This window comes from Rhinoraja longicauda, chromosome 20 (genome assembly GCF_053455715.1).
Source record: "Rhinoraja longicauda isolate Sanriku21f chromosome 20, sRhiLon1.1, whole genome shotgun sequence".
Taxonomy (NCBI): domain Eukaryota; kingdom Metazoa; phylum Chordata; class Chondrichthyes; order Rajiformes; family Arhynchobatidae; genus Rhinoraja; species Rhinoraja longicauda.
The window spans coordinates 33,017,287-33,036,232 of NC_135972.1; the positions used below are offsets into that span (position 1 = coordinate 33,017,287).

At 41.9% G+C, this 18,946-nt stretch overlaps 1 protein-coding gene across 1 annotated transcript in view; it reads right to left on the minus strand.

The window, feature by feature from the left end:
- Positions 1–3,188: 3,188 nt before the first annotated feature.
- acss3 (acyl-CoA synthetase short chain family member 3) overlaps positions 3,189–18,946 on the minus strand; it is a 68,698-nt gene continuing 52,940 nt past the window's right edge. The window contains exons 11-16 of the mRNA XM_078417371.1: positions 18,312–18,375; positions 11,773–11,854; positions 7,207–7,329; positions 6,570–6,669; positions 6,296–6,471; positions 3,189–4,240 (exon numbers count right to left, since the gene is read on the minus strand). Of these exons, the coding sequence (XP_078273497.1) occupies positions 4,163–4,240; positions 6,296–6,471; positions 6,570–6,669; positions 7,207–7,329; positions 11,773–11,854; positions 18,312–18,375 (623 nt within the window). The 3' untranslated portion in view covers positions 3,189–4,162. The remainder of the gene's footprint in view (positions 4,241–6,295; positions 6,472–6,569; positions 6,670–7,206; positions 7,330–11,772; positions 11,855–18,311; positions 18,376–18,946) is intronic.

Consider the following 18,946-nt stretch of genomic DNA (forward strand, 5'->3'; position numbering starts at 1 on the left):
CCTTATCAATGATTTAAAAAAAAAAGATTTACTTCAGATTACATTTTTTAAATTCATAATGAATTGAAAAAGATAATCTGAAGTAAATCTTTAAAAAGTGCATTTAGCATTTTAAGATTAGGTCTATATCCGATTATCTCATTAACAGAACATTCTTCTTAATCAAACAAAACTCAGTTCTGAAAAATATATTTCACAAAACTTCATTCGATGAAGATTTTTCCACTTGCCAATCCAATTATTTTTGTTGAATGTTTCCTCAGTATAAACGGTTTGTTCTCTGATTTATGTGGGTGTGCGTTGCATGGTACCACCCTCTTACTGAAGCTAGCACTGGAATCACAAGCTCAGTCGTATTTTCTCTAACAATCCTGGTTCTTGTTGAAGTGAACGGATCTGCAGCAGCTGGTGGTAGTGTAATTTGGTGGTAACACTTGTTCATTAGGATCTGTATCTTCAGGAAGAGGGAAATAAAAATCTGATGATTCACAACCAGCTGAACTTTAGGAGAGACAAAACAGTTCCTTTTGATGAGATGGTTTGTGTAATTAGTGGGAGTCTTTATGGGTACATGTGTGCACTCAATGGCTGCCTGGTTGTGTGGGGAGTCAACACTGTTACAATTCTGTTGTCCATCATGCAACCTGGTTGTCACAGACACCTAAGTATTTGAAGTCATCTCCATGGTGTCTGAATGCTCTACTGCTGAAGTGAGCATCAAACGGAAACATTGTACAGATCTGATACAGCTGCTTGCAAATATCCTGTGGCAAGGATGCAAATAGTCAATGTGATCTAGATCTTCACAAAGATAGCAGTCTGGGCATAAAAGTCAAAGATCTTCCTGCATTAGACCACATTTCTCAGCGGTGACAGCTTTGAAACATGCAAGCCCACAAATCTGTCTCTGACAACTTCGTAAGGACAGTCTCCTCACAGATGAGCATGTCTTTATTACCTGCTATGATGCCCTCAACCCACCCGACATGACCAGCTATTATTATATTGACATCACATGAAAAATAGTTGGTTGAATTACCGATAACACCAAATCTCCATTTGCTAACTGCCCCCTGCTGCTGGCCGGCACTGGCCAATGCTAAAGTAAATCCAGTATAAAATGATCAAACTAAACCAAATTTATGAATAAACCATGTCAAATAACATTCAAATGACTACTAATCCTGTACAGTTCCTCAGTCCCTGTCATTCTCATGCATTTTACTTTCATACCTCCCTGTGCATGGCAAGCAGCTTGACCTTTAGTGTGGGAAACTTCAGAGAGCCTTACATGATGATCTGTGTCTCAGAATCTCAGCTTTGTTACTTCTCAGTTTAAGTAGCAAGTGCCTGGGCTAGCTTTCTGATGCGCAACAGTATAGACCCTGGCAGTTTAGCATTCTTCTTCTCATGATCATTCGCCAAAGACATTGGTGAGCGTATGGACAGTGAGGAAAGATATCCAGATTTACAAGATGATCTAGATCATTTGGGAAGCTAGGCCAAAGAATGGCACACGGAATTTAACTCTCACGAGTGCGACGTATTGCATTTTGTATGTCAAACCAGTAAATGGAAGAGCCCTGGAGAGTACTGTGGAACAAAGAGATCTGGGAGTACGGGTGCATGGCTTGCCTGAAGGTGGCAGGTCAGATAGACAGGGTGAATAGGAGGGCGAGCATTCAGAAAAAGATATTGAGTATAAAAGTTGGGACATTATGATACAGCTGTACAACTTGTTAATGAGACTCACTAGGAGTACTGTGTGCTTTTCTGGGTTGCCCAGCTATAGAAAGAATGTCATTCAGTTGGAAAGGGTGTAGAACCGGTACATCAGGTAACACCATACCACTCAACTCTCTTTCTCCCTCTGTATTCTGTCTGTTTTTGTTTAAGATTCAACCCACTATGGCGGTGTCATCTGCAAACATACTGTAAATGGATTTGTAGCAGAATCCTGAGTGTAGAGGGAGTGTTGTTCGGGGCTGAGGACACAGATTAGCGAGGCACCTGTTTAGTTTAGTTTAGAGATAAAGCATGGAAACAGGCCCTTCAGCCCATCAAGTCCACCAAAAAATAGCAAATGGAGTTAAATCGTGATAGAGCTGCTGCCTCACAGTGCCAAAGATCCAGGTTTGATCCTGAACACAGATATCACCCAAGTGGAATTTGCACTTTCTCCCTATGACCGCATGGATTACCGCATGGGTTTCCACAAGGTGCTTCAGTTTCCTCCTACATTCCAAGACATGCGGATTTGTAGGTTAATTGGTCTCTCTCTGTACATTGCCCCAAGCGTGTATGGAGTGAATGAGAAAATGTAATAACATGGAACTAGTGTGAATGGGTGATCAATGGTTGGCATGAACTTGGTGGACCGAAGAGCCTGTTTCTATACTGCATTGCTAAGCTAAACTCAACTACAGTGCATTGTACGTTCCTTGGGTTCTAGATTTGGCAGTTCTGCCTGTTTTTTAAATGGATAATGAAATCACAGTTACCCTGAATCCCTTGAAGTATATTTTTAAATGGTTCCTTTCTGTGACACAGATTTATCTTCAATTATTTGTTTTTAATCTAAATTTGCTAAATCACCTCATAGAGAGAAAGAGTCCTACAGCACAGAAAGAGGCCCTTCGGCCCATCGTGTCCGCGCCACCCGTTACCAAACACAGTCTAATTTTAATCCCATTTTCCCCGCATTTGGACCGAAGCCCTGAATGTTGTAGCATTTCAAGTGCCCATCCAAATGCCTCTTAAATGTTGTGAGTGTTCCCGCCTCCACCACCACCCCAGGCAGTGAGTTCCAGACTCCAACCACCCTCTAGGTGAAAAAGTTCTTTCTCACATCCCCCCGAAACCTCCCTCCCCTTACCCTGTATCTATGTCCCCTCGTTGTTGAACCTTCCACCAGTGGAAAAAGTTCCCCGCCATCTACCTTATCTATGCCCCTCATGATCTTGTACACCTCGATCATGTCCCCTCTCAGCCTTCTCTGCTCCAGGGAAAACAACCCCAGTCTGCTCAATCTCTCCTCATAGCCGAGGCCCTTCATCCCTGGCAGCATCCTGGTGAATCTCCTCTGCACCCTCTCCAAAGCTATCACATCCTTTCTATAATGTGGTGACCAGAACTGTACACAATACTCCAGCTGTGGCCTCACCAGTGTTCTGTACAATTCCATCATTACCCCCCTACTTTTATATTCGATGCCCCGGCTAATGAAGGCCAGTAACCCATATGCCTTTTTGACCACCCTGTCCAGCTGAAAAGCTTCAATGTAGTAGGTTTTATCCATACTATTGCAATGCAAGTCATACCAAAATGTTTACACTTTAGTTTTTCTCAATGTTTGTATTTTTGACCATGTCTCCAGGGTGAAGAGTTAATGAAATTAACTATTTGTAATGCTGGAAGGAGTTGTTTACCATTTTAGCAATAAAATTCTGTAAAGGATCATGGAATACAATTTTTGCTCCGATCAAACATATACAAATAAACCCCTTTGCTTAAAATATGACTTTTACAGCGGTAACCTCGAATTCTGATTTGTCTTTAATGTTTATTTGAGGACTTTGCACTGGTTTAACAGAATCACAGTCATGGAGTCAGACCATGAATAGGGTCTTCGGCCTTCCATGGCCAAGCCAACCATCAAGTATCAACCATACATTGATGACTTGGATGAAGGGATTAAAAGTACCATTAGCAAATTTGCAGATGATACAAAGCTGGGTGGTAGTGTCAACTGTGAGGAAGATGCTATGAGGTTGCAGGGTGACTTGGACAGGTTGTGTGAGTGGGCGGATGCATGGCAGATACAGTTTAATGTGGATAAGTTTGAGGTTATCCACTTTGGTGGTAAGAATAGGAAGGCAGAGTATTATCTGAATGGTGTCAAGTTAGGAAAAGGGGACGTACAAAGAGATTTGGGTGTCCTAGTGCACTGAATCATGCAGGTACAGCAGGCAGTGAAGAAAGCCAATGGAATGTTGGCCTTCATAACAAGAGGAGTTCTATAATGGCACCATTATAGAAATTAAAGTTTATACTATGTGGTTTAAAATCAGTTCTCATTATATTCAGTAATTTGCTGCATAAGAACATTGAGGGGGTGGGGGGGGGGGGGGGGGGAGTCATGTTACTTCATATTGCACTCAAGTTAAGATATCACTTTCTGCTGTTTCAAAATAGCTTCGATTTTTGGGAAAACTCTAGGATCTTCAATGGTGGATGTTATCTATGGAAGAAATAAAAATAAATTGTGCTTAGCAATGGTAATATGTCATAATACTTTGATGCAAGAACAATTTGTCCCCGAACACCTTTAAGGATACATTTTTAAAATACATATGTAATTTTACTTATTGATATAAAACAAAACTTGATCAGGTCATCCTAAAATTCACTGACATCTTTCACAAGTATAAGAGTAACCCAATGGCACAGCTTGTAGAGCCATTGCCTTGCAACATCAGAGACCTGGGTTTAATCCTGACCTTGTGCCTGACGACAGCTTATACTTTCTTCCTTTGGCCATGTGGGTTTTCTTCCACATCCTAAAGATATGTGGGTTGATAGGTTGGTTAATCTGTTCAATGTCTGCACATGTATTCTCGGAATAGAATATACAAGTGAAAAAAAATCTTGGCAGTGAACAGGTTAATTAGCTATTGTAAATTGTCCTTAGCATGTAATGAGTGGTAGAACATAGGGAGAATAAAATGGGTTTAATGTAAGGGTAACTAGACATTTAACGGTCTGTGCAGTTTTGGTGAACTCAAGGACCCGTTTCTGTACTGTAATCTGGAACAAAGTTCAGTTACAGTTTAATTAGTGATATAGCAACAATAAAAAGCTGACCAATAACTTTATTATAACTTAAATCTGAACAAGGGCCTCGACACAAAACTTCACCCATTCCTTCTTTCCAGAGATGCTGCCTATCCCGCTAAGTTCACCAGCATTTTGTGTCTATCTTCAGTGAATGATGTTCATCCAGTGTCTCATGTTTAGTTTAGTTTGGAGATACAGCGTGGAAACAAGCCCTTCAGCCCACTGGGTCCACGCTGACCAGCGATCCCCGCATATTAACACTATCCGACACACACTAGGGACATTTTTTACATTTACTAAGCTAATTCACCTACAAACATGTACGTCTTTGGAGTGTGGGAGGAAGCCAAAGATCTCGAAGAAAACCCACGCAGGTCATGGGGAGAACGTACAAACTTGATACAGCACCCGTAGTCGGGATCGAACCCTGGTCTCCAGCGCTGCAAGGCAGCAACTCTACCGCTGCGCCATCATGCTGTGCTATGTGTCTGGATTGACAATAGACAATAGGTGCAGGAGTAGGCCATTCAGCCCTTCGAGCCAGCACCACCATTCAATGTGATCATGGCTGATCATTCACAATCAGTACCCCGTATGTGCCTTCTCCCCGTACCCCCTGACTCCGCTATCATTAAGAGCTCTATCTAGCTCTCTTTTGAGATGTTGAGATGCTCAGAAATTACAAAGAGGGGGAAGGGTGTCTTTACTGGGCTACTGACACAACTGGAAGCAAAATTAAATTTTCCCTCACTGGCAGGTTCCTGTAGGTACTAACAATAAAGACCCAGGATGGCAGAGGCACTACACCACTAAGTGTTATAAATATGAAGTAATCTTCTTCCCTGTCTCCTACACCGACAATTTTAATGTAATCCGCACACTTACTAACCCTGCCACCTACACTTGCACCCGAATCACTTACATAACGAACACCAATGCATAAAGTGCTGAGCCAGCAGTTCACTTGTTACAGTCCTCCAGTCTGGAAAAACAACTCTCTAGCACCACCATCTGGCTCCCACCTTCCAAATCACTATTATATCCAATTGACTATCTCACCTTGAATCCCATGTGATCTAACCTTCCAGAACAACCTAACATGTGGCACATTGTCAAAGACCTTAACAAAGACCCTGTGCATTGTGTCTGGCGCACTGCCCTCATCAATGTTCTCACTCACCTCTTCAAACGACCCAATCAAATTAGTGGGACATAATCTCCCACGCGCAATAATCAGTCCTTGCCTTTCCAAATACATGGAGATCCTATCTATCGGAATCCACTCCAATAAGTTTCCCACTGAGATTAGGCTCACCAGTCCTTTACTAAATTAGCTTAACTCATTTCAAAGAAGACAGATCTCTGCACTGGACATATTATTGCTGCAGACAGATCAAACTGCTTATTTATATTTCAGAATTGAAATTGAAATTTAAAAAAAATAATCATAAAAACTTACTGAGAAAGGCTTGCCATTTACAGCGGCTGCAAGTGCAGAACGCGGTATCTTGCCCGAGCGGGTTTTTGGTAACTCTGGTACAAAAACTGTTTTCCTGAATGCAGCGACTGGACCAATGGAATCCCGAACAATCTTAACAATTTCCTCTGTAAGTTTTTCAAATGGCTCGGCTATACCTGTTTAGACACATCATGAAACTTTCATCATTAACTTAGTGATCTGGGATTTTTAAATGAAGCTGCGAAACACTCAAACATGAAAGTAAACACCTTACCGTTTTTTAAAACGCACAAGGCTAGTGGAACATGTCCCTTTACAGGATCCTCGAACCCCACCACAGCACAGTCTGCTATTGCTGGGTGAGTGATGATCGACTGAAAGAGTATCAACGTGTACATTTAGTGTACTATATACAATGCTTTGCTAAATTATATCCAACTGTTTTTAAATCAGTCTTACATTTTAAACTTTTGAAATCTCGAAGCCGGCGGTGCAGCTGGTCGAACTGCTGCCTCGTAGCACGCGAGGTAAGGATCGAACCTGGGACTCTGGCACTGTCAGTGTGGAGTTTGCACATTCTCCCTGCGTCTGCATGGGTTTTCTCAGGATGCTCCGGTTTTCTCCCACATCCCAAAGCTGTGCGGGATTGGAGGTTAATTGGTCTCCGTAAATTACCATTGCCCCCAGTGTTTAGGAAGTGAACGAGAAAGTGAAATAACATAGAACTAGTGTGAATGGGTGAAAGATTGTCGGCATGGACTCGGTGAGCTAAAGGGCCTGCTCCATGCGGTATCTCCAAAACTAAACTACATTTCAAAAGGAAATTAGTGACAAGGTGTTGCTGTCAGTTAATTAGCTATGTTTAAAGGGGGGAAATTTAAGATAAAGAGAATATTCCAGTGTAATTTTACCTCTTCAATGGCACCAGCTGAAATTCTATGTCCCGCGACATTGATCACATCATCCATACGAGACATGACATATAAATATCCCTCATCATCCATATAGCCAGCATCCATTGTATCATAGTAACCCTGGCACCATAAAGAAAAGTTATGAATTTTGGATTAAAGTTCACTCTAAATTATCCCACAATGTTCAAGTATCATTATTACCTTTGAAAATAGTTTATAAATCATGACCAATTTTACTACAAACGAACATCAAACATAAAGGTTCCTGCACATGCACGAGCTACTGATTATTGGTATATGATGAGCACTGTAAATAGGCCCATATTTTGCAATCTAGGTTTTGGCATAAAGTGGTCTGTGGTAGTAAATCTGTGGTGTATCAAGTCATACAGCACAGAAACAGGCCCATCAGCCCACAACATCCAAGACTGTCTATTGTGTATACACCGATCCTGTTTGCTCACCATATCCTCCTATACCTTGCCTATCCAAATGTCTGTCTAAATGCCTTTTAAACATTATGATGGTATCTGTCTCCACCGAGATGGTGGCATGTTCCAGACATCAAGTTCTCTTCGTGGAAAAAAGAAGGGGATCTTATCCCCCTCGCCGTAAATCTATGGTTCTTTGTTGTTGACATCCCTATTATGGATTTTTTTTTTTATCTACCCAATCTATGCCTCATAATTTTGTAAACCACTGTCAGGTCAACCCTCAGCCTCCTTCACTCCAGGGAAAACAAACCCAACCTATCCAATGCCTCCCCGAAGCTAAGGTTCTCAATCCAGGCAACATCTTGGTGAATCTCTTCCGGAACCTCTTCAGGGCAAGCACATCCTTCCTACTGAGTCCTGACTAGAACTGCACACAATACTACAAGTGTGTTGTACGGTTGCAACGTAATGACCCAATTCTTGTATTCTATACTCTGACCAGCATGGCATATTGCTATCTTCACCACATGCTTGCTTCTACCTGTATTACTAATTTGATGGCACTATGGATTAGAATCCCAAGGTCTCTCTGTTCACCAAGATCTTTAATGATCCTACCATTTCTGTATTTATCCTACCCTTATTCCGCTTCCAAAAATGTGCCATCTTGCACTTGTTAAGGTCAAGTTCCATCTGCCAATCCTCCACCCAACTTTGCATCAAATTCATATACTGCTGTCGGCTTAGACAACATTTATAATTGTACTCGCTTATATTCGCTGAAATTTAGAAGACTGAGGGGGGATCTTATTGAAGCATATAAAATTCTTAAGGGGTTGGAGAGGCTAGATGCCGGAAGATTGTTCCCGATGTTGGGGAAGTCCAGAACCAGGGGTCACAGCTTAAGGATAAGGGGGAAATCTTTTAGGACCAAGATGAGAAAACATTCCTTCACACAGAGAGTGGTGAGTCTGTGGAATTCTCTGCCACAGAAGGTAGTTGAGGCCAGTTCATTGGCTATATTTAAGAGGGAGTTAGATGTGGCCCTTGTGGCTAAAGGGATCAGGGGGTATGGAGAGAAGGCAGGTACAGGTTACTGAGCTGGATGATCAGCCATGATCATATTGAATGGCAGTGCAGGCTCGAATGGCCTACTCCTGCACCTATTTTCTATGTTTCTATAATTCACAACACCACCGATTTGCAGATCATCTGAAACTTACTAATCATACCTCCTCTATATCATGCCTCCTATAAACAGCAACGGTTCCAGCATTGATCCCTGCAATACAGCACTGGTCACTGATGTTCAACCAAGAAAACACCCTTCACTATTACTCTGACCCCCTACTAAGCCAGTTTTGGATCTAAAGAATGAACAAGTATCACCCACTGACAGAGTTCAAAAGTCAAGAGAGTCAATAAAACATATATTTTATTATCATATACCCCAAAACAGAACCATGAAATTCTTACACAACAGCTCAACAGTGTGTAAACATAATACTCAGTAGATACTATAACAAACAACAAAAAGTAGCTCAATAAATTAAAAAAACAATATAGTGTAAAAACAAAGAAAAAAGCTTGGTCCTGAGTGCAACCTAGACAGTTCAGAGTTTAGTAGCAGTTCGTAGTGCTCAATAACCTGATAATTATTGGGAAAAAGCTGCCCCTGAACCTGAACGTTAGTCTTCATGATAGCAGGAGTGAAATGAAAGCATGGTCAGGGTGGACGTGAGTCTTTGACAATGCCGGCTGCCTTTTTGAGGCAATGTCTCCTATAGATGCCTTTGAGAGTGGGGTGGTCAATACCCAAGATAGACCGGGCAGTGTTCACTACTTTTTATAATCTCCTTCATTCCTGGGCGTTCGAGTTGCCAAACGAGGCTGTATAAGAGCATTCGTCGACATACCAAATGTCCTGAATTCAATCTTCTAAGGAAGTAGAGGAGTTGATGGGCTTTCTTTATGATTGCATCAATGTGTTGGGTCTAGATCTTCAGGGATATGTACGTTGTTGACTCTCTCCACCAACAACCCCTCAGTGAAGACAGGTTTATGGATCCTCAGCCTTTCTCTTTTATACCCAATGATCAGTTATTTGCTTTTACTAATGTCAAGAACAAGATTGTGTTCTGGCATCATTCAGCAGATGATTGATCTCCATCATACTCTGCCTTATCACTATCTGTGATTTGTCCAACAACTGTGGTGTCTTCAGCGAATTTAAACATGTAGTTAGAATTTTGGCTCTACAGTTATGGGTATAGAGTGTGCAGAGAAGGGGACCTTGAGGTGCCCCTGTGCTGATGGTCATTGAGAACGGGGGAACCTGTGTTGCCAACTTGTTGCCAACTCGTACCAATTGCATCCTGTCGATCTATGAACAACAGCCTGACTGTGTTTTCATTGTTGAAATGGTTCAGTTCAGAGTGGAGAGCCAGGGAGTTTGATTCCCCCGTTGATCTATTGTGGTGGTAGACAAACTGTGGTGTGTCTAGGCTCTTGCTGAGGTACGAGTTGATATGCAACATAACCAACCTCTAACTGCACATCATCACCATGGACGCTTGTGCCACCAGTGGCTAGTTATTGAGGCACGTCACCTTGTACTTCATGTGTATTATTGATGCCCTTTTAAAGCAGGTGGGAACAACAGATCTCAGTAATAAGAGCTTGAAGACGTCCACAAGGATTCCTGCCAGTTGGTGCGCACAGGTTTTGAGAAAGCGACACCATCAAGTCCAGATACTTTCAGAGGGTTCACCCTCCTGAGGATCTTTCATCGTCGGCCTCTGTGATTGAGATTGCAATACCATCCATGGAGACCCAAGAAGGCAATTTGGAATCTGAACATTGGAATTTGACTCCATACCGCCTTAGATCACTTGGCCACACTATGACATGGTTGGAGGGAGGGTGCGTGTGGAGTTTCAGGATGTTGTGGAGAAAAAAGGAATTGTGGTTTGATAGCCTGGTATAACACGGAACAACAGAGAACTATTCTTATTTTCTGGGGCTCAAGCCACATTCCTGGTAGCCAATGTAATACAGCGCAAATTGGAGGAACAGTATCTCATATTTCGCTTGAGCAGCTTACACCCCAGCAGTATGAATATTGACTTCTCTAATTTCTCTAACCCTTGCCTTCCCTCTCACTCCATCCCTCCCCCTTCCTAGTTCTCCGACCAGTCTGATTGTCCCCCTGATTAAATTTTACCTTTGTATGCTTTGTTTTCACCTTCTCCTAGCTAGCACGGTAGCGCAGCGGTAGAGTTGCTGCTTTTCAGCGAATGCAGCGCCGGAGACTCAGGTTCAATCCTGACTACGGGTGCTGCACTGTAAGGAGTTTGTACGTTCTCCCCGTGACCTGCGTGGGTTTTCTCCGAGATCTTCGGTTTCCTCCCACACTCCAAAGACGTACAGGTATGTAGGTTAATTGGCTGGGTAAATGTAAAAATTGTCCCTAGTGGGTGTAGGATAGTGTTAATGTACGGGGATCGCTGGGCGGCACGGACTTGGTGGGCAGAAAAGGCCTGTTTCCGGCTGTATATATATGATATGATATGATGATAATGATCTATTCTACATTTTCCTTGATCAACATCTCCTTTGATGTCTCCTTTTCACACCTTTCCTTTCCTTATCTCTGTGCCCCTCTCCCCTGACTCTCAGTCTGAAGAAAATCTCGACCCGAAACATTGCCCATTATTTCTATCCAGAGATGCTGCCTGTCCCGCTGAGTTATTCCAGCTTTTGTGTCTATCCTCGGTGTAGACCAGCATCTGCAGTTCCTTCCTACCCATTTTTTATTATACCTGCTGCCAGGTTGGGTGAGGTAGTGCTGCATTTACAGTTTTAAAGGGCAAACCTCGTAGCATCCTCATGGTGCTATTTTGGTGGCTAGAAAGGAATTATTTGATTTTGGATTGAGGCAGTTGGATCTGAAACAGTGCCTTATCGAGAACATATTATTTTTCTCCCTCGACTGCTTCTACTGGAGACTAAGGTGGGAGCTTGAAATTGCCTCCCGGAATTCAAATAATCTTTTTCACCCAAAAATTGAAGCACTCATCCTGCAGACTGCATTTAATAATACGTGATTTTCTTAAAGTATCATACTTACAGGATACTTAGTAAAGTAAATTTCTTTAAACAATTTTTCATTTTCCCAAAGTGTTGCAAATGAACCCGGAGGCAGAGGTAACCTTAAAAATAAAACGCAGGTATTAAAACAGGGATGCCAGCCTGGAAGCAGAGATGGAACCAAGCCAGCACCAATATCTATATTAATGAAGAAATTGTCGTAAATATTCAGTAACTTTGAAATGAGAAGCAGTGAACACTTAAGAGTTTCACCAGAATTGGGGAAAGTTAGAGATAAAACACTGGCCTTGAAATTTGTCTGCACATTTTTCCAGCATTCGTATGGTACAGGTTTTCCTTGGGTCCAGGGCCTTTCTGGATTATCTGTTTTGCTGGACCTACAGAGAGGAGTCCAACGGTACCAGAACGGCCCTCCTAGGGCGCCGAGGAGCCGAGATACCGGCCCTCAAAGCGACGTTGGCAGTCAGTCAAGGGAACGGATTTGCCGGCACATTGCTGGTCGCGGGGGTCAAATTTGACCCCTCCGATCGACACGGAAGTGCCGATGAGGTTGAGACAGGCCGCCTCACCTGACCTAAGCACCACATTTTCGGGAGTTGGGGGGGGGGGGGGGATTTCAAGTGCACATTTATAATTTTATCCGGATTAAAGGAGGTGATGGACCGGAAAGTCGATGACGAATCCGTATTGTAAACTTCCTCATGCTTTTATCATTTTTTTAAAAAAGAGCATCAAATTCATTAATACATTTTCCTTTTCTAACCCTAACCCTAACAGGAATAGGAGGCATTAAGGATTGAACCCAGCAGTGCTACTCTTTCTCAAGACCTCAGGAATTTGCATCAGAGTCACAACTCAATACAATCAGCACTTTCAGTTAAGAGGGCTAAGGAATGAATGCACACTACTGTGATGCGAATGGATGTCAGAGGCCTCACAGGGCGTGTAAGGATAATGCACCTAGGAGGCTATCTCCCTGTGCAAAGGCCTCCTCGTGGCAGGAGGTTGCTGGAAAGTGTCCGCAAGGTCTCAGAGTCAGCAGTTTAGGGAGCCAAATGTAATGCCTCCTCTTAGTGTGAATGCAAATGCTGCACTGACCAAAATTGGAAAGATCCCCAATTTGCTGGTTGACTATTCTTGCCTTTTGCAATGTAGCAAAGTGTTATATCTGGCGCATTTCAGTGCAGGCTTCCTGCAAAGAATCCGGTGTAATGATTGAGTAAGGGCGGCCTATCCTGCTGTCGTTTGCCATTTGTTGACATTTGTGTGGTAAACAAACCTCTCAAGGTCAGCCAGTGTAATCTGCAGAGAACTGGCACTTATAAATCAAGTACATATAACTATCAGCAAAGTGGAGAATACCATTTTTGACAAATGTGACTTTTGCATTCAGACTTGGATGTGGAATTGTGGAATTTGGCCAGTGTTTTTCTTTCCCCATGAAAGAACTGCACACCTTGAGTCAGGTCAACATCGTTAAACATCAAAACAAATTTCTGACATTAGACTACTCCTGACATCGTTAGGGCTATCGATAAACACCAGAACAAAATGCAAAGGTTCACAAATTTTATGCACTAATCCATCAACCTTTACTAATAGCTGGTATTAACTCATTCAGAAAATGTGGAAAATTGTTTAAAACTACACGAACACAATTTTGTTTGATCTGTACAGCCCAGTTTTGGGAAGCATTGTGCAGATGAGTAAAAAGGACATTTTACCTTTTACTTTTCCAAGTTCACAAAACGTCACAGCGATTATTAATCATCTGTATTGAATTACAACCCACTAATTTAAAATAAATTACCTTGAACCAATGAACTTGTATCAGTTTCAATGTTTTTGAACATTTAAGGCTCTTTTAAATAAAGTTGAAATCCAAAACTTTTTTAAACAATTGCTTAATTCAGAACAATAGGACTTTTCCAATTAGATTTCTTTCCATTTTGAGTTCATTCCATTTGACAAACTGTGGCATCATGGTAGGTTTATCATATTGAAGTTAATGAAACAGGAATAAACTTTCAAGTGGTTATGAGTGCAGTCATGCTAGGTAAAGGCATACTAGTTTGTGATGCTCAAGACCAATCATTGTGAACTACAATCTACCACTCTAGACTAAACTGTATACCACAGCATCAACTATGCAATTCACTTCATCAAAAGTGTCATAATATATAGCGAGATGTTGATGGTTTAAAAAATCATCAGTTATTCCAGGTCATAAGATACAGGAACTGGCCAACAACAAGACTACACGGAGAATCTACAATGAGTTTAATTACCTCTGTGGCACAAAATGGCACAGTTGCTGAATCTCTAACCATCAACTTCCACTGAACCAGATAAGTTTTTTTTAAATGTATTGATTTAGAGATTAGCAATGCTCGAACTTACTGTCCTCCTCTCATTGCCCATCAAATGAGCAGCAGCCACAGTATCTGGAGTTATCTACAGGGTGGACTAGGTAAAAACAATCATTCTTTCCTCAAAGGTCATCAGTGAGCTAGATGAGTACTTTCTACAATCCATTTCTGCAACAGCTTTTTAAGTTCCAAATATCATTTGAATTTGAATTTTCCAGCTGCCATGTTACGATTTGAACTCGTGTCTCTGGATCATTGGTTCAGAATTCAGATTGCTGGTCCAGTAATATAGCCACACGTGTTTAATGGTCACAGGTACGGGCAGTGGAACAATTAGATTTTTACTTGCTGCAGGTAAACAAGCCCATTAATGCAATAATAGTGACAATATATCATAATCAACAGTACAATAAATTAATAACCATAATACTGGGTATAAGAGTGTACCCAGTGTATATAACTTGGCCACACTATGACATGGTTGGAGGGAGGGTGCATGTGGAGTTTCGGGATGTTGTGGAGAAAAAAGGAATTGTGGTTTGATAGCCTGGTATAACACGGAACAACAGAGAACTATTCTTATTTTCTGGGGCTCAAGCCACATTCCTGGTAGCCAATGTAATACAGCGCAAATTGGAGGAACAGTATCTCATAATTCGCTTGAGCAGCTTACACCCCAGCAGTATGAATATTGACTTCTCTAACTTCTCTAACCCTTGCCTTCCCTCTCACTCCATCCCTCCCCCTTCCTAGTTCTCCGACCAGTCTGATTGTCCCCCTGATTAAATTTTACCTTTGTATGCTTTGTTTTCACCTTCTCCTAGCTAACAATGATCTATTCTACATTTTCCTTGATCAACATCTCCTTTGATGTCTCCTTTTCACACCTTTCCTTTCCTTATCTCTGTGCCCCTCTCCCCTGACTCTCAGTCTGAAGAAAATCTCGACCCGAAACATTGCCCATTATTTCTATCCAGAGATGCTGCCTGTCCCGCTGAGTTATTCCAGCTTTTTGTGTCTATCTTTGGTGTAGACCAGCATCTGCAGTTCCTTCCTACCCATTTTTTATTATACCTGCTGCCAGGTTGGGTGAAGTAGTGCTGCATTTAGTAATATAGCCACACATGTTTAATGGTCACAGGTACGGGCAGTGGAACAATTAGATTTTTACTTGCTGCAGGTAAACAAGCCCATTAATGCAATAATAGTGACAATATATCATAATCAACAGTACAATAAATTAATAACCATAATACTGGGTATAAGAGTGTACCCAGTGTATATAAGAGTGTAAAACCAAAATCTGTAGTGCAATCAAAGCTCCAGTCTATAGAATATCACAAACGCTGAGGTTAGTGTTATAGAGTGTTCAAGAGGCTGATTGTCGCTGTTCTTGAATCTAGAGGTCATGGTTGTCAAGCACATATATCTTCTTTCTGATGGTAGGTGCCAAACGAGAACATGACCAGGGTAATATGTGTCGTAGATGATACAGGCTGCCTTTTTGGGCAGCGCCTCCTACAGATCTCTACAATGGTGGGGAGGTCAGTACCTTTGATAGAATGGGCAATGTCTACTGCAGTCTCCTTCAGTCTCCTTCAGCCCGGCGCATTTAATTTGCCAAACCAGGCGATGATGCAAACAGCCAGTTTGCTCTCTGCTGTGCACCTCAGAGATTCAGTAAAGTACTTGCTGACACCACTGAATCTGCTCAATGTTCTGGGGAAGTAGGGGCGTTAATAAGCTTTCTTTATGATTGCATCGATGTTCTGGGCCCAGGACAGATCTTCAAAGATATGAAGATACCGTGGAAATTGAAGCTGTCGACCCTCTCCACAGTAGTCCCGTTGATGAAGGAAGGTTTGTGGATCCCTGGCCTTCTGCTCCCGAAGTCAACCATCACCTCCTTGGTCATACTAATGTCGAGAGCAAAATTGTTGATCTGGCACCGTTCAATCAGATTGTCAATCCCTCTCCTGTACTCTGACTCACCATTGCATATTATTCATCCAACGATGATGATACTGTTGGCAAATTTAAAGATAGTGTTGGGGCTGTGTTGAGTACACAGACATGACAGTGGAGATTATAGAGCAGGGGACTGAACACACAGCCTTGAAGTAACCCATCCCACCAGTGTCAATGAATCAAATTCTGAAATCACAAATCTTTCTCAACACCTGCAAGGCTTTAGAAATCAGGTTTGTGATGGAATACACAAGGCATTTCTACCCAGGAAGGTTGAAGATCCACAAATCTGTCTTCATCAACGAGTCCATGGTGGAGAGATTCAACAACTTCATGTTTCTGGGCATGCATATCTCTGAAGTTCTGTCCTGGACCCAGCAGATTGAAGAAATCATTGGAAAAGCCCATCAATGCCTCTACTTCCTCCGAAGTTTGAAGAGACTTGGTATTTCAATCAATATTCTCTAGAACTTATGCGTGTACGGTAAAGAACATATTGACTTTTTGCATCACGGCCTGGTTCAGTATCTTGAACGCCCTGGAATGAAGGAGATTACAAAAGGTGGTAGACACCATCTGGCCCATCATGGGTATTGAACTGTCCATCATCAAAGCATCTCTCGGAGGTACTGCCTCAAAAAGGCAGCCTGCAACATCACTTTTTTAATTCAGTTTAGAGATACCTCGTGGAAACAGGCCCTTCGGCCCACCTAGTCTGCTCCTAACAACAATCACCCGTACACTAGTTCTATGTCATCCCAGTTTCACATTCTACACACTAGGAAAAATTTACAGAAGCTAATTAACCTACAAACCTGCATGTCTTTGGAATGTGGGAGGAAACCGAAACACCCGGAGAAAACCCACACGATCACCAGGAGAACGTGCAAACTCCATACAGACAGCACCCGTAGTCAGGATTGAACTCGGGTCTCTGGTGCTGTAAGGCAGCAACTCTACTGCTGTGCCACTGTGCTGCCCAAACACCATTCTGGCCACACTCTCCTTTTACTCCTGCCATCGGGAAGAAGGCATAGGAGTTTGAAAAGCATGACCTCCACATTCAGGAACAGCTTCTTCCCAACAACCATCAGGCCTTTGAACACTACTAATGGCAACTAAACTTCAAACCACCAACTGTCTTGTTTGTACTAGAGACTTTGGGCTTTTTTTTGTTTCGCACTATTTTGGATTTTTTAATTTATTGAACTTTTTTTGTTTGTTTATTATGTTTCTATTGAGTACTGTGTTTACATACCTGTTGTTCTGCTGCAAGTAGAAAATTAATTGTTCTGTTTCGGTACATATGACAATTAAACACTCTTGACAAGTAGCTGCAAAGATACTGAGGAGCAAAGAGCAGTAGGCAACCTGGCCCCTGCAGCCAACCCGACCATGTGACCTGATCATCACTGACCAATGCCGGCCTTAACTCTTCCTTTGTGCCCTTCAATTCCCTAATCTTCTAAAAATGTATATTTCCCCATTTTAAATCCTTATAGACACATCAGCATTAAGTGCAAAGGAGTGCATTTATCAGTGAATGTGCAATAGTTTTTCAACCACTCACTCTAGTTCTGGTGTACTGTAGCTGTATTGCAAACAGACTATAACTCAACAAGGTTGTTTCAGCTGCATCTGAAAAATTCATAGCCTTTGGCACCTTTATGGGCAAGGGAAAAAAGTGTGGGAGAACACCATCAACTCAAAATCACCTTGTTTTGGACAGATGTTGGTTCAAATCAAAGGTATTACACAATTTGCTGGAGTAACATCCTATCTTCGTCCCACCCCCTCCCCTGACATCAGTCTGAAGAAAGGTCTCGACCCGAAACGTCACCCATTCCTTCTCTCCTGAGATGCTGCCTGACCCGCTGAGTTACTCCAGCATGTGGTGTAATACCTTTGTTTTGGACAGAAGTAGCCATTACTTATACTCAATGACAAATACTGAAAACCTATTTTTGGAAAAACCTCCTCATCACCAACTTCTCAAGTGGAATTAAGAACATTCCAACAAAAACAGACACTGGTGCACACAACCCAAGATTGAAATATACCACAGCTTCACTTGCAATTATTATCAGTCTTAAGAACAGCATGGTGTCTCATGGCCTTGATTACATTTTAAGTATTTATCTTTGCACGATGAAAGTAAGAACCGATCTATTAAATGGAACAACAATGCTGAAAGCTTCCTGGAAGGGCAATGAATACTCACTTGATTGCAATATTCCCCAGTTTGTTTCGGTTCACTTCTTTTGCATCTTTGCCCAGAATTACAGCTAGAAAATATAAAATCTCGTTAATCAATCGGATGAATTATTTACCATCCAAATGAATTAACACCTAATCATAGTTTTAAATGAGTTGCTGCCTGCTTTGTGTGTGGATTTCATGGAAATAAAATAATTCCAATCAAATTACATTAAGTAGTAGAAACAAGGAACTCCAGATGCTGATTTACCAAGAAATGACTCCAAAACTGGATTAACTCAGGCGGCATCCTTGGAGAACATAGAGAAGTGACTTTTCGGGTCCAAACCCTTCCTCAGACTCTACCTCCCCGAGATGGGGTCTGAGGAAGGTCCCAACCTGAAACGTCACCTATTCATATTCTCGAGGATTGTTGCCTGACCTGTTGAGTTACTCCAGCATTTTGTGTTTTTCCACGTTGCATAAAGTAATTGGTTTTGTGGATATCAACAAACAAAGACAAAGAAAATGTCAAAGCATGTCTAATATCCTGACTGTCGTCAACAGAAAAAATATATATAATCAATATATTCTGGTTTTCTTAATAACGTGCAACATTGATAAAACGCCTACAATTCCCATTAAGGGTTTCAGGCCATT